The 16,109-nt window shown below is 44.4% G+C and overlaps 1 protein-coding gene across 10 annotated transcripts in view; it reads left to right on the forward strand.

Moving 5' to 3' along the window:
- The window catches only part of TEAD1 (TEA domain transcription factor 1), a 153,092-nt gene that overhangs the window by 45,881 nt on the left and 91,102 nt on the right, over window positions 1-16,109 (forward strand). For 4 of the 10 annotated variants that reach the window (XM_032112479.1, XM_032112480.1, XM_032112481.1 and 1 more), the window contains exon 2: window positions 6,777-7,030. In XM_032112479.1, the coding sequence (XP_031968370.1) occupies window positions 6,883-7,030 (148 nt within the window). In that variant the 5' untranslated portion in view covers window positions 6,777-6,882. Of the gene's footprint in view, window positions 1-3,367; window positions 3,388-6,776; window positions 7,031-16,109 lie in introns of those variants that run through there. The other 6 variants (XM_032112475.1, XM_032112477.1, XM_032112478.1 and 3 more) reach the window with 3 other exon arrangements.

A 16,109-nucleotide genomic window follows, 5' to 3' on the forward strand; every position in this document is an offset into this window, starting at 1 on the left:
ATGTAATCCTAATTTCACATTTAGGCCTATATGCTGCCTACTCTTGCTGATCTCAGTCACCCTTTGTTCAGGAAGTTTCCTTACAGTTTGTGAAAATACATGTGTAAATCTTCTCAGATGAGCAGGCTGCCAAGTTCTGTTGGAAGAAAACCATCAATTTACTGATGTTAAGTTACATGGTTTTGGTATTTTACACTCTGGTGTGGCACTGCCTTCCTAGTACTTTTGTGAGTACCCTGAGTGTGGTAGTTGAGGGGAAGGAAGTGCATCCAAATTCACTGCATAATGCACTCACCTCAGGAAAAAACATCATGTGCTTTTCACAGGTGCTCTGTGGCTGTAGTTGGACTGATCATGTTATTCCTGCACAGATCCCAAAGACAAATCAGAAATAGGTAGTTGGCAGTTAATAAATAGCTTGAATCCCAAGCAAGAAATGGTAAATTCAGTCTTAGGATAATAAAGCTAGTTCATATGAATGATAGGAAGTACATGGAAGCACCACTGCATACAACTATTTGATCACCAAAAAAGCACAACATCAGAATTTCTTCCTGAAGTGTTCTCACAGTCAAAGAAAACCTCTTTTTTTCATCTCAGTGGCAAATGCGAATGGCTGAATTAGTCTGACTGAGGTTTAAAGGAATTCTTTATCCTAGAAATGGGCTGCTTCTCTCTCCTGTGCTCTTTCTTCTTAGAGGGAATAATTGCTGATAAGTAGAACATGTAACAAAAATACAGTATAAAGTAATTTTAATCTAATGATTTCACCATTGGATGCTCTGTAAATTATTTACATTTTTATTCTTCGTACTGTGCCATATCCATTCCTCATAAAAAAAATTATATGTAAAGTGGCTTGAATAAATATAGTGTTTTCCTGAGAGTAATGCCATTTGAACACCTCAGAGAATCAGAAAAATCCATACACAGTTACACATCACAGCTACAAAATCCACTATGAATTTGTTTGTAAATAAAGAAGTAATTTCTTTGCATGCTTGACTTGCATAAACACTACAAAGATACTTTCACTGGCAAAGTAGAAGGATAAAATCCTAGAGAAATTCAAGCTTCCCACCAATTCCATATTTACTTTAATCAGTGCAGAAAGAGCTTGAGAAACCTGGGTGTGATAGGGAGGATCAGGCAGTTCAGCAGGTGTCTGGTAGAGTGGGGTGTCTGGGGATGAGGCAGCCTCATTTCCCAAAACTCCCATGGACAGCACCAGAAGGAGATGGATCCTTCTGCTCCCCAGCTTGGTGGTTTGGTGTTCCTTCCCATCCTGGCTGCTTTGATAAGGTGGCTGTAGCCCACAGTGTTCCTGCAGCAGTGTCCAGCAGCTGTGCAGGGCAGAGGAGCTCCACAGGCATCCGCAGGAGGAAGCCTGGTTGTGCCTGGATTTCTGCCCTGCAGCTGACAAAGCTGTCTGGTCACTGAGACATCTGGGAAGTCTCTCAGGCAGCTGGATTCCCCCATGCCTAGCCAAGGACGTGCTCCCACTGCAGGCTTCCTTCTGTTGGGGCTTTTTGCTGCCCCGTCTCATGGCATCATCTAGGTCATGGCTCTAGCTCACACAGTGCTGAGCTCGTTCCTGAGAAATGCTTGTGTCACCCGCTTGGAACAATCTCTGTTCCCCAGCAGTTCCCCAGCACCCCTGGAGGCTGAGCACTTCTGTTGGTGGGGTCAGAACGATCCCCCAAATGCCCAACCTATGGTTTTCTTGCTGCAACTCAAGTACTTTGCTTCATATCTTATCCCTGGTAGAAATTGCCAAGAGCTGCTTCTCTGCTTTGCTCTTACCTTTTCCTTATTTGAAAGTGGTTATCTTTTCACATCAGTCTTCTCTAAATTTAAACAAACCCAATTCCTTTCCTGGTAGGTCATGTTTTCTAGATCTGATAAGTTTCTTCCTCTGGATTCTCTCCAGAGCTTTGGCGCTCCAGCTGTGGATTTGCACTGCTGAACAAAGCAGAAGGAAAATCCCATGGGCCTGCAACTTTTCAAACCTTCAGAGAAAATCTGCCATCTGCAAATTTAGAATTAGTTGGTTTGCACTCATCTGCTCATTACCATCTTGATGTTTATAAAAAGCTTGTTGGATTCCTCATGCCATTGTTTTTAAATAACTGAGGCTAAGATGAGGTTGTTCATGAACTAAAAATATAATGTATTCTTAAAAGTGTTATTTACCCCTTCAACACTCGAACTCTCTACCTCAAGAATTAAGATTTTTTTCTGAAAGACGTGTTTTAGAAATATTGATCTGGCTGTAAGAATGATTTGGTAGCACTCTGCAGCTGTTCATAGCAAGAAGATCAGTGTGGGTAACAACACTGGTGCTCAGTCTCAGAAATACCTGCACTTGATCCCCTTTGAGCAGACACAGTTTAGAAGACTTGGGAGACATAACAGTTTTTTCCCTCAGACAGCTCTCAGAATCAAGGCATGTTTTCAGTCATTCTTGTGTTCCTGCACCAATATCTGCAAAGCATTAATCCTTTTCTAGGGGTTATTTGATAGCACAGAGAAGGCACCATTCGGCGGCACCTGTACACCGACACTCAAGAAAGTAAATTAATTAAACAAAAGACAAAATGGTTTAACTTTTGGAAGACACTGTAAAATAAGATCCAGCTCTAATGACTTTTGAAAGACAGCATTTCTGTGTTGGTTCATTGTGCAAATATTGAAGGCTATGAAACATACCAAGGCCGTAAATCTGCACTTGTCCTACGCTGCTGTGAGGAGCCATTGATCTCAGTTGTTGGTCTGTGAGCAGCAGCTTTCAGGGCAAGTCCAGGTTTGCATTGCTCATAAAGTGAAAGGCACAGGAGAATGTTTTGTCTAAGCAAAGAAACCATTCCCTTAATAAGAAGTTGCGGGCTATCATTTGGTTTTAGCTAAACGCATTGGTTTGATCGGCTCTGACAACAGCTAGCCTTGTTTCTCTGAGATTTTAAAGTAATTTTTCAAGTTACTGTAGTGAGTGAACATAATGACAGTAAGTCATATCTTGTAGCTCACCAAGCTGTCTTGAATGGCCTGGCTATAAAACATGTTTATAAAACCCTCTGTTGCCCCTAATGGTTTCTCTGTTCCTAAGTGTGACATTGTGATGTTTGACGGGAGGGACATACCTCCAACATGCAGAGAAAAAGTGTCTTAATAACTGCATGAGGAAAACAGATATATTTAGAACTGACTTAACTGCAGAGAGTAGAAAGCAACTGCAAGACAGATGCATTTGGTTTGCAGCTAAAAGAGTTTTATGCACAGGGGAAGCTGTCTTGAAATGTGTAAGGCTGGTGTTAAAAGGAAAACTCTGAAGAGAGACCTCCTAAACTGCAGCAGTGTGCTTTAAGCTGTCTTAGAATGTACAAAAAGGTGAGCTAAAATCTTTTGAGTTTGGGGGTTTTTTTGTTGCTCTATTTTTTTGTGGGCTTTGGGCCTTTTTTTTTTTTTTTTTTTTTTGTTGGTTGGTTTTCTAGATAGTGTTGATGTGTTTTAGTTTTGTTAACAGAAAGTGCAAGTAGGAAATTGGTTCTCTGAAAGTTAACATGATAAAGAGCACATACAGAACTCTTCAAGTCGATCTGTCATGTGTACAATCTCTGACTCTGGGCAGGGGAGGAGGGGCTAATTGCCCCCAGGAGCTTAGCTCTTCCTCTGCTGAAAGGTGGCATTGCAAGATTTGGAGTTTGCTAATATAAAGAAGGCCCGCTTTTTAAAGTTTTTTCTAAATCTAAATCAGATTGTAAATGCACATTTTTTCACATGAGATTTATATCTCATTAGAAATGTGCAACAGAGCTCGTCTGTTGACAGCTTGTATTATTTTTGATAATCGTGTTGAACTCCAGAATAACAGGTCTGAAATTTTTCATCACAGTTGAGTCCTTAGAATTCAAGCTAAGGAGGAGGTGGAATTGGGTTTTGATACTTAGAGCTGAGCTGGAAATGATTAACTGAGTTAGCTCATTTTTTTCCTGAAATAAGAGGGAGCCATTTAGCAGTTGTAATACAAGGTTTATTCCTCCTTGGCCCTCTGGCTTGATCTGCAGTGTCAGCATTCACCAAAATGGAAATAACCTTTAATATGAGAGGTTTTCTTCCAGCAGGCTGCTCCACACCCCTGTTGTACAGATGTTCTGCAAAAAACACTTGGTTATCTTACACTTTAGAGGCTGGAATAGTAGCTATGAGTGCCTCAAGATGATATGCAAGTAGGTAAAAAGGAATGGGAAGGCAGATAGCACATTAGTGAAAATTCACCAGTAAACGCAATGCAAGATATAACATGACTATCAAGTAACATTAATTACTTTAGAGCCTCACTGTGTTCCTTGTGCATTTTAATTATTATTTCAGCATAATGTAATAACAAGGGCTGGTTTATAGGATGATAATAGGACTTGAGGCTATGACTGTGGCAGATTTTGTAAGCAGAGGGTGGTTGAGCTGAGCAGAAGCTGCCCATGGCTGTGCTGTGCATTGCAAGCCGTTGGGCCTGGGTTCAGGGAGGGGAAGGATTTCCTCCCATAGGCACCTTTGGAAAACAGAGCCAGTGATGCATCCCACTCTGTGCTGTCTTCTGAAATACTCGTCGTGGTTCGATCATGTGAGGCCAATAAACCCTCCAGCAGCCATTTTCCCCTGCACTATTGCAATAAAACTGACCCCTCCCCCTAATTATCCCCATCAACATTCAATTACCTCTCATTTACCAAAAATTCTCCCTCTGTGTGAAGGCTTAAATGGACATGAATGTTTTTGTCAGTAGTTTCCCAGTATTGCTGTGATTGTGCTTTGGCTAAATCTTGCATACAAGATTTAACTCTTCAAGAGGTTGAATCAACCCTTCAACCTTCTGAGGGTTCTGACGGATGGGGTTTCACTATTTTATCAAGGTTTGCGTCTCCCTTTGTGTGATGACAACTTAAAAAATTTTGTGCGTTGTGGATTTCCCGGACAATGAGTGGTGCATTTGGCCAGAGTTCTCACCCGCTCACATGTGTGTGGTTCCCTGCAAATCCATCTGCTCCCTCATTATCAGTTATTAAAAGGCGTTTGAGACAGTGATTAGCCTGCCTGTTATGGCTGGGGAGGCACTAACATTTTCGTAAGCTGTGCTGAAATGTTCAAAGCAATGCAAAGTCAAGAAATGCCTCTCTGTAGAAACAGACAGGCAAGCAAGGAAAACCAAGTTCATGGGAGCCTATTTCGCATGTACTGATCCCTTTGAGCTCCTGCTAGAGCCTGGAGAAGTGGAAATACCCTGTACTTTGGGTGTCAAACGGGTAATGTTGGTCTGTGAGACTGAGAGCCTGCTCCCAGTTTCCCCAGCTGCAGCTCTGGTTTATTTCAAGACACCGTGGCCTCCGAGGGACCGGACTGTCAGGTTTTGGTTATCTCTAGCGGTTGGCTGGGGAGCTCGGGTGAGGGCTGCTGTAAATATTTCCTCTTTCGGGGAGCTCTCCAGACCAAAGGTGTTTTGTCAGAGGTGTCATGGCCTTCCACATACACCCTCCCCTTCTTTCTCCGTGGGGTGAATGCTGTTCTGCTGCTTTTCACCTGTTGTTTTGCCACGTCCTGAGATCCCAGTGAGAGGCGTATCAGCAGGAGGATGGAGGTGTGCGCAAGGGGAAGCCCCTCTCTTCTGCCCCAGCAGAATAAAAATGTTACAGTTTAGAGGTTTTGAGTGTTTATCCAGGAAACTGGATTTTAACTGTTTGCAGCGCATGCATGCATGTTTGAACACTCCTATCCACTTAGATCAGTCAGAGTCACCAAACCTCTTCTTTTTTCAAAATAAAACTGCATTATGCCTAGACATGTTGAGCCAAATCTGTTCCTGGTGTTATTTCACTGACTTCCCAAAGAATTACAGCAGAGGTGAACGTGGTCTGGTATAGCAGCTTTTTTGCCTGGAGCAAGTCTTTATAGCAGAGTTGTATTTCTCTCAAAAATATAAAAGGAACACTGACAGATCTGCAGCTCTGCTAGTGTGAGCAGGTGCAGCTATATTAAATTATTTCTTATTAAATTGATTCAGCAACTTGAAGCTTGTAATTTTTGTTCTGCTCTGGTTCTGTGACAGAGACCTTTTAAGTCAGGCAAAGCATGTATGTTCTCTTGTAATTCCTTGCTCTGGTATTATCATTTTAAAGATTTCTTTTTGTATGTAGCTTGGATTCTGATTGTATTATTTATTTGGGTAAGATCTGAAAATTACAGCCTTTTCCAGTTAATTACATTGAGCTGTGGCATCACTGGTATAATTCCATTAAATCCAGTGACATCCGGATGAATGTGAACAATAGTTTTTGCTTTTGTTTTTAGGTTCAAATGGTTTTAGGCTCTGGTGGTCACTGTGGCATAAATTGGTGTGCTTCCCTTCCAGCCAGTGGAAGTACACTGATTTCCCCCTGCCTGAGGATCTGGCTTGTTATTTTAAGGGTGCCAGTCTTCAGCCAGATGAAATGTGGCTGGAGAGTTTTCCCCCACTTTGACTATTTGTGAAAAATAATCTGATTCTCTATGCCCTCGTGTAATTGCACCCAGAAAATGTGACAGAGTTCCTCTTCTGACAGCCTTATTGCTCCACCTCTGCTCATTTGAGGTAGAATGCTTCTCAATTTTTCACTTTTCCTGGGTGCTTCCTGTGCTCACGTTACTGCTCAGCTGCTGTTAACTTAGCATCAGAAGTAGGCAGAAATGTTTGCCTGGAGTTCCATGCCTTTAATGCCTTTTGGGGTTGGTTGTTTGTGTTGCAGGTTTATTCCCTTGAAGACTCCAGGCTTAGGCTTGGAGACCCCAGCCATCACCATTGAGCCCAGCAGCTGGAGCGGCAGCGAGAGTCCTGCCGAAGATATTGAAAGAATGAGTGATTCTGCAGATAAACCTATTGACAATGATGCAGAAGGTGTCTGGAGCCCTGACATTGAACAGAGCTTTCAGGAGGCTCTAGCTATCTATCCACCATGTGGGAGGAGGAAAATCATCTTATCAGATGAAGGCAAAATGTATGGTAAGTGGTACACATTTAGCCTTTGGAAATAATTGTTCCAAGATGAGAACTGTAGAGCCCAGCTTGTTTCTACACAATATTCCTGGTTCTGATTTTGGTACTTTTGGAGTAAATTGTGAAGAAATATGTGAAGCTGAGAGAGCTCAGCTGAGCTGATGTGGTGTTCAGGACTGTCCAAGCCAGTTCCTTCACTGCTGGCACTAGGAAACAGTACTGATACAGAATTTTATTAGTTACCTTATTATATAATTGCCTTTGACAAATTCTATGCTGTGGCTAAATGCGAATATTTAAAAGAAGCATTTAAATGTGTCACTCCTCAGGCATTAAAAAAATAGGCATTTTTCTTTATTTTTCACGGAACGGTGAAGACAGGGAAATGGGAAGCGCAATCTGCATGGTGGTGTTGCAGATTAAGCGACACTGAACTGAAAAGAGATAAAGTTCTTGTTGCATTCAGGAGTCTCTCCATGAAAGAGGCAAGTTAGGGGTGCTTTTGTGTCTTTTCTTTTTCTCTCTCTCTCTCGTTTTTTTCCCGCCCTTCCCTCCGTGCGAGCTGCTCTAAATCAGATGACGCGCTGCCAGCATTCCATAAGCGCGCTCTGCGGAAGGGTACTGACATCTCCATGTGCTGCGCGGGGCTGTGCAGCTCTCGTCCCGCTGCTCCGAGCTCTCTCTCGCTCCGTTCCTTTCTCGTTTCCACTTTCCAAGCTCCTCCCTGGGGCCGGCAGAGCCCTTACCCGTGTGTCCGTGTGCCCCTTTGCACCTGCCGGGGCGATGGGTGGCAGTGCCCCGGGGGTGGGTGGCAGCGCCCGGGGATGGGTGGCCGTACCCCGGGGTGGGTGGCCGTGCCCCGGGGGTGAGTGGCAGTGCCCCGGGGTGGGTGGCAGTGGCCGGGGGTGGGTGGCAGTGCCCCGGGGTGGGTGGCAGTGCCCGGGGATGGGTGGCCGTGCCCCGGGGTGGGTGGCCGTACCCCGGGGTGGGTGGCAGTGCCCCGGGGTGGGTGGCCGTGCCCCGGGGTGGGTGGCCGTACCCCGGGGTGGGTGGCAGTGCCCCGGGGTGGGTGGCAGTGCCCGGGGATGGGTGGCCGTACCCCGGGGTGGGTGGCAGTGCCCCGGGGATGGGTGGCCGTACCCGGGGGTGGGTGGCAGTGCCCCGGGGATGGGTGGCCGTACCCCGGGGTGGGTGGCAGTGCCCGGGGATGGGTGGCCGTACCCCGGGGTGGGTGGCAGTGCCCGGGGATGGGTGGCCGTACCCCGGGGATGGGTGGCCGTACCCCGGGGTGGGTGGCAGTGCCCCGGGGATGGGTGGCCGTACCCGGGGGTGGGTGGCCGTACCCCGGGGTGGGTGGCAGTGCCCGGGGATGGGTGGCCGTACCCCGGGGGTGGGTGGCAGTGCCCCGGGGATGGGTGGCCGTACCCCGGGGTGGGTGGCAGTGCCCCGGGGTGGGTGGCCGTACCCCGGGGTGGGTGGCAGTGCCCGGGGTGGGTGGCAGTGCCCGGGGATGGGTGGCCGTACCCCGGGGATGGGTGGCCGTACCCCGGGGATGGGTGGCCGTACCCCGGGGTGGGTGGCAGTGCCCCGGGGATGCTCCCCGTCCCTCGCCGCTACCTGGCGGGGCAGAGGGGGCCGGCCCCGAGCAGATGGTGCTGCAGCTGCCACCAGCTGTGCCCCGCCCGAGGTCACGGGCGCTGCCGGGTGACCCGGCCCCCTCCGCAGCTGCCGTGTCACCCCCGCGGCCACACCGAACGTCCTGTCTGGGAAGGAAGAGTCGGGATGAGGCATCTCAGCTGCCCTCGGCAGAAAGTTGTCGGGGCCGGGTTTCCTGCCTGGGTTTGTTTTTTCCCCCTCCTCCTTCTCCCGCACTCCCCTTCTCCCCCTGCCCCAGGGAGTATAATCTCTCCTGTCCTCTCCTTCTCGCCCGTTTCCGCCTGTTTTGATTGCTTCTCGGTGCTGTTATTTTCCTTTGGAAAGGGCAGATGATTTGCCTAATTAGAAGGTTGTGCGCCTTCTAGGAGTACATAAGCATGTATATACAAACAAGCTTATTGTGTAGTTATGCTCTAAAGCCTTACTTAGACTTGAACAGCTCACCAGCCAAAATAAGGCTGGCTGCATTTTTTTTTTTTAAGTCGGGATCCCTACAACCACACTAGTTACTCCTGAAATCTGCTTTTTGGTGTTTTGAAGCATTTTTGGTGCCATTGTATAAATAAATAAATTAACATATTTATCCATGCATTGTGACAATCACTGATTTCATTTAATGGTTCCTAACCCTAAATGTTGACATTTGTTAAATGATATATGTATAAAACCATTTGTGCATATCTAACTGCTGATTAATACTGGTAGCTAGTAATACCATAAGCACAGGCACATCTCATATTTATGCTAATCCTAAATCAAATATAGTTAATTTTCAATCAAAAAATGAGCTATGCGTGCTTGATGCTGAAAACTTCACTTAAAGTGTTGCCCTGATAGAGTAGAAAAAAATTAGGAAGTGCAGGATACTGTTTGAGCAGAATTTACATCCTGACTTTGCAGTGGATAAACTCATGTTTTCATTCTTCAAACTGAGTGACTGCTTTGTAGTGTTTGAGGATTTATTGAAACCATGTTAGGTTTCTGAGGACTTTCTAATAGAGTCTTATGGCCCTGAGAGCATAATTGTTCTCCAAGGATTTTGAAATCAAAACAGTGTAAGTGTTTTACATTCTGTGTGGCATAATGAAAATAATTTAATGCCTTTTAGTGGCATACCAAGTTTATTTCACTTACAAGAGAGACATTGCAATATGGCTAAGCTTCCATAGTGTTGGGGGATATTGTAATGTGTCAGTAATTCATGAACCATGTAAGATGAAAGGTCAAGAGAGCACCATTTCATTTTCTAACTGAAATTACCTTTAGATATAGGCACCAGAACAAATCTGATCTTTATGGAGGCAAATATAATGATCACTTTGTGTGGATTAAGTTAAGCAATTGTAGTTTTTGATCCTTGGGGGGAGACTTTGAGAAGAGCAGAGATTTTGCTTGAAGAAATATTTTAAGTCTCTGCCTTTGATTTAATGAGAGCTTTGCAACATTCATGTAAGCAAGCAGCCAGAGTTTCTTCACTCTTCTTTGTGGTGGTCTAAAAATCATCCTTAAATTGGCGTTCCTAAGAGGTCTGTGTTCAGCCTCCTGGTCGGCTGGCTCCAGGGGACCTGGAGAATTGCTCAAGGAGGACTGAGGGGACTGGGATCTGTGGGTGAGGGGTGGCCGAGTGGCGCCTGCCCGCAGTGCCACCTGGGTGACAGAAGGGTGGCTCGTGATGGGAGAGCTGTGCCAGTGGTACTGAGGGACATCCGTGACCTCTCTGGGCAGCCTGAATCACTTCAGCTCTTCCTCTACAGCTGAGACCTCGGATAAAGAAGGGAAGAGAAGGGGAGGGTGTTTTCTTCTCCCCTTGCCTTCCCAAAAATGTGAGTTAAGGCACAAGAGGATGATGAGAACAAAAGACTTTTGATCCTATCCCCACAGAAGAGGGTTGCAGGGGCCCCTGGCTGGGGAGAGGAAAGGGGATGTCCTAACATTTTTTTTTTGCCTTGGGGCATCCTCAGGCTGTAGACAAAACTGTGACCTGTGCAAGACCAGGAGCATTTCAGGCTGCTGCTGGCCCAGGGTTATGGCTCCTTGAAGAAACCCTCAGAAAACAAAATGAAAGCTTAATGAAACCCTTTTTTATAAATTCATAGGAAGTGATTGGGTAAGAAGCAAAGATGCTTGTTTTGGTTTGGATGGGCAAATTCCAGAAACTAGTTTTGAAATTCTTGAGAGAAAGGGAATACACAGTAAGGCCAAGGGGCCCCTGATAAGTTTCCTGCAGGAAAGCTCTATCCATCACTCCTTTTCCCTTTCCTTTGTGAGCGAGTTTGTGAAGGTCTTACAGTGTTGGTTTTGCTCCTTGTACAGTATTGACTGAAAGTAAATAAAATTTAAAAAATGTGAGGAGGGTATAACTGTGGAGGCTTGAAGGAGGATAGAGGAACACATCTATAAATTGATGCTCACACTCTTTGTGGAAGCAGTCAAGCGTAGGCCACGGAGGAAAGACTGAGTTGTTAGACCCATTTTCATTTGTCTTCCCAAGACATTGGTAAGACTTTTTTCATCTGTACTGCCTCAAAAGGAGTATTGATCAAACACAAACATCATCCTCTGGTACAAAGTAGGACAGCCTATAGTTTGCCTTCCCTCTCAGAGTTCCATCCGATGAATTTCCGTGTCCATGTTTTTGCAGCTCATAGTAAAACTCCAGCCCATTAGAGGGCATTGGCTGTCCTGTATTTGTACTTTGTTCCGATTGTTGGTCTTTTGCTGCTGGCAGTTTAGTAACTTGTAGCAATCCCTGTGAACTCACTTACTGGCAAGATATTTGCCTGTGCTTGTCTTTGCTCCTGGGAGAGTGTTTTGGAAAAGATTACAAGAATGAAAGCTGCTGTGAAATAATGCAGCCCTACTTTTATCCCTGGTGTAACACTGAAGTCACTGGAGTTACCACGGGATTGGACTTGGCTCTGTGTGCACGTTTTCTTTCTTTTTTTCTTTTTTTTTTTTAAATTTAGCTACAGCAAGATGTGGCTTTAGTGGACCTCTAGGGACAATGCCAAAGTGCCATTAACCTGCTAGCAAGTGGAATATGCCTGCAGACGTTGTTATCAGCCCTGCTAAATTAGCCTCAAGGTAGCAAAGGTGGATTTTGCCTTTAAGACAAGAAAATAATTTGATATTAATTTTTGAGACATGTAAACAGCTCTTCAATTATGAGTTTGCATCGGAGGTATTTATCTCTGCAATAAAACTGCTTAAAAGTATGTAGTGATTATTAAAAGGAAGTTTTTTAGCATGTTTAGTAGTTTTACAGAGAAGAATGAGTACTAATTAATGCTAGAAATTGCATAGCAGCCTTTCAGAACTGTGTATGCTTATTAGGTTATACATAAAATCTCTTGGCATGCGCTGTAAAGGGAAAATGATACTTTCAGAAAAATTTCTGCTCAGATAATAGAATTTTTTGCATGACGAGTAATAACAGTCTTCATTTCCAAAGCACCTTGTGTAAATTGGGTATTAAAATTGAACTTTGAACTAGAACATTGACAAAAGAAATCCTATTCTGTAGGCTTGCCTGATTCTGTAGCTAACTGCTATTATTTGGTGTTTTCCTGGGTTTCTATTAGGAAAGTGTGAGCTAAATAGCTTTATGAAGAGTACAGTAACATGTTACAAATTATTTTTACCGTCGCTTTTAATTTTAAAAGTTCCATGAAAGTTACTGCTTCCATAAAGACATTGTTACCTTGTAAAGTTTCCACAGTATTAAAGATATTTGAATGCGAATAAGGTATTGGGAGTGATGAAATACCAGATGTGAAGGATCAGGTTTCGTGTTTGTTCATCTGTTCCTGCAATCATTGTGCAAAGATACACTCTTGTATTTTTTTTTTTTTTTTTCCTTTTTTGTTCTCTCAGCAACATGCACCAAATGAATGCAATGGAGATGGGACTCCTATTCTGAAAGCCACTAGTTGGGTTTCTTAGGCTGCAAACAAATCTGTCTAGAAACACTCTGGCAGTGCTGGGCCTGCTCAGTGTGTCACACCCGCGCCGAGCCCTCAGCCAGCAGGGAAGGGCAGGAAGGGCCAGAGATACGATGTCTGCTTGGGAAGTTTCTGCTGAAATCGCTTGGGTTGTGAGCAAATCTGCCTGAGATTGTTTCTGCAATGTGGGGATGTTCTTGCAACATCAGCAGGCTGTGCTTGCAGGAGGGCAAGATCTGGTTTTGTGAGCTGAGCAACAGGCCCTGCTGTCGGTGGAAATGAGGGGTTGTTGGGCTTCCTGGTCCTTGAAGATTTCTGAAATGTGGGGGAACAGGGTTTAATCTTTCTCCTTGGGCTTTCAAGGGTAAATTGTCAATGCTTTGAGATAAAGTGACAGAGTCTTCATAAGACAGAGAATTTTTTATCTCTCTGTTGGTTTTTTTTTACCTCTGCCATAACCTGCTATCCTAAAGAGAAAACCCCAGTGGGACAGTGAGAGTTGTGTGTGATAAGGGTATCAACTCCTACTTGGGGAGCAGGCAGAGGAGAGCAGGCTGTGGTAAGCACCACACCTGAAAGCATCAGTAATGCTGTGGAAGGTACATGGCACAGCGATCTGGTGTTCCACTGGCTGTGTTGGGTTAGGAGTGTGACGTGTTCCAAACGAAATGGGAAAATATACTAGAAAGTTTGGCTGACAAATTATGCATCAGAAAGAGCAGGACATCCTTTGAAAGTGATTTTTAGCACTTGGGCTTTGTCCTCTCTCTACTAAACATGTTCTCTGCAGTCACCCATGTAAAGGGGAACTTGTAGAAAGCTGCTTATAGCCTGTTCATGGGAAGGACAGCAGTATGGCTGCTGCCCCTGTCTCCCAGTGTTCCGTAGGCACTGCATGGAGGAGGTACTGGCAACATCAGTTCTTGCCTGGAACTAAGTGGAAGCTACCAGGACAGGTTCAGATCAGGCATTTTTCTACTTCAGAATTATTTAGTGGCTATTCCTATTCAAACAGCTATAGTAAACAGAGCAAGAGAGTGTCTTTCCTTTATGACATTGTTCTTCTGGTAATAACGTTGTTTAGGACTGACACACGTTAGCCTGAGAGCACTGAAGTGATGCAACCTCACTGGAACATCCAGGATACATTTAGGTGGTTGTCTAGTGTCATTTCTATTATCTTGTTTTTCTTCCAGCACTGGTTTCTCAGGATGAACTTGTGATCCTGTAATTGCAGAAGGCAGAGTTTTGCAGCTTTAAGAAATAGTTGTCGTGCTAGGAGGTAGTTAAAACAGCCTTGATCAGGCTGATGTAGTGTGTTAGTTGGTTGCACAGCACTGAGAGATTGAGATAATTGAAAACCCTGCATGTAGATAGCATGAAAGGAAATTGACTTGTTTATTCGATCTCATTCCTTGTAGAACTGGGATTGCTCCTCGGGCAAACACCTTCTGGTTCAGGCAACCTGGGGACAATTGAGTTGGACAAGTAAAGCCCACTTGGGGGTTGTTATGGGCTGTAAGGTTTGAATTCCTCTTCATGGTGTGATAACAAATAGCACTGTTGGGAACAAGGAGCAGTGGGAACACAAAGAAATTTTACAGCATCTTTGGTTTTCTGAGGACATGCAGTCTCCTGAGAAGTAGGTTTGTGTCCCACCCCACACCTCACAGGGGTGACCCTGGGCTAACTGTTGGAGAGTAAGTGCTGTGGTGCTTGTGACATGAGCCTTACACAATTCCCTGAGGGCCTGCTATTCAAAATTAATATGTATCTTATCTGAGTCTTATGGGGATTTCCTAACAGATGCATGAAGGACTTTTTTTCTTTTTTTCTTTTTTTTTTTTTTTTTGTGGTGCCCTTGAGATGTTGCATTAATACCATTGTATGAATATTTTCCTGTCCTACAGACAATTTCATGTGGGGCACTTGGTCTGGAACATCAGAGAAAAATACTTCAGGGTCTGGGCTTCCAGATGATTCAAGTCTGGAATTTGAGTTTAAGAAATTAGACACTAATGGATTAACAGTTTACAGACTTTCAGTAGAAGTAATGGTTCAGTTAGTAGAAAAAGGCTCCTCTGCAATTTTTCTGGTTTTCTTCTAGGCATACAAAGTGTTTACATTGTTTGATTAAGGAACATGTTTTTTAAGCAAAAATAATACGAACTGAGGACATGAATGTGCTAATTCCACTTCATGAATGCTCTTTTAAATGCAGAGAAGTGCTATGGCTTGTTAAACCTAATGTAAAGGGGACAGCAGTGCATCCCAAATTCACGAGGGAATTGGAACCCTGAGAAGGCACTGCATGCTGTGGGAGTTGCTGGGATGTCAGTCAAACACCATTACAATTTTACCTACAGGGTACTCAGGCACTGTTAATAGAAACTGTGATCAACACACACCTTCTCTGGGGTGAGAAGTCAGCATCGCTATCACGACTGCTTAATTACAGCCTTCCCACAACAGCCATCTCCAACTAGGTCAAGCCTCCTGAGGATTTTCTGGATGCAGGTAGATTTCGTGCTTATACTGAGATCTCCTTTCTGCCTTGAAGGGGGCAGTAAGCTTGCCAGAGGTTACCAGGTGTATAGGCCTTCAAAAAAGATCACGTCATCAACCCAGTTCTTTGTTTGGTTGCCCTTCTTGGAGGAGGGGGTACACAGGGGACTCAGCAGCCAGGGATGGATTTGGCTTGGGCTGAATCTTGGTTTGTCTGTAGGCAACTGTATCACCCTTGATGCCTGACAGTTTTGGGGACAGCAGCACAGAAAACATGCCTGGAGGTGTTAGGGAGCATATTCCAGTAATCTGTGTGGAAGTAGGTGAGGCAGAGTATGCCAAGTTTTCAGATAATAAAGAAAATGCTTTTTCAGTTTGCCTAATCATTGCAGCAGAGCTAAAACATCTGAAGTTTATTTGCCTGAAGCTGCTTCACTTTTTCTTACTTCTACTTTAACATCAACTGGTGTTTGGTTAGCATGGAAAGGAAAAGGATTAATTAAATAAAAATCACAGTTGAAATTGCTTTTTCTGTCATTCTAGCAATGCAGGTGTGTAGGGAACACAGACGAGAAAAGCATCTTCAGCCACTTGGATTCAGCACCAGTTTTACCCCTAAACTAGCAGGTAACACTGCTGTCTTTGGCATTGAGAAAAGGAAAATGTTAGCCCAACTGGGTCCCAGTTTCAGGGGCTTGGGGACGGCAGGCTGGGTATAGTTGACAACTAATAATTTCCCATAGTGACAGTAGTCTTTGGATCACTTTAGCAGGTGCCTTCATGTGGCCTGGTAACTTCAGCATTTAATTCTTTGAACAAGAATTGCATTTTCATTTGTTTAGTTCTTCCTTGGATTGACTGTCAGCAATAAACCTTTTAGTACAATTAATGGTGAAAGAAGTGTTTACTAATAGCTATATAAAAATACATGCACATACATATATGTGCAAATAGGTTTGTGTGTGTGAATAAAATCTGTTCCC

Source organism: Corvus moneduloides, chromosome 6 (assembly GCF_009650955.1).
Source record: "Corvus moneduloides isolate bCorMon1 chromosome 6, bCorMon1.pri, whole genome shotgun sequence".
NCBI classification, from domain to species: Eukaryota; Metazoa; Chordata; class Aves; order Passeriformes; family Corvidae; genus Corvus; species Corvus moneduloides.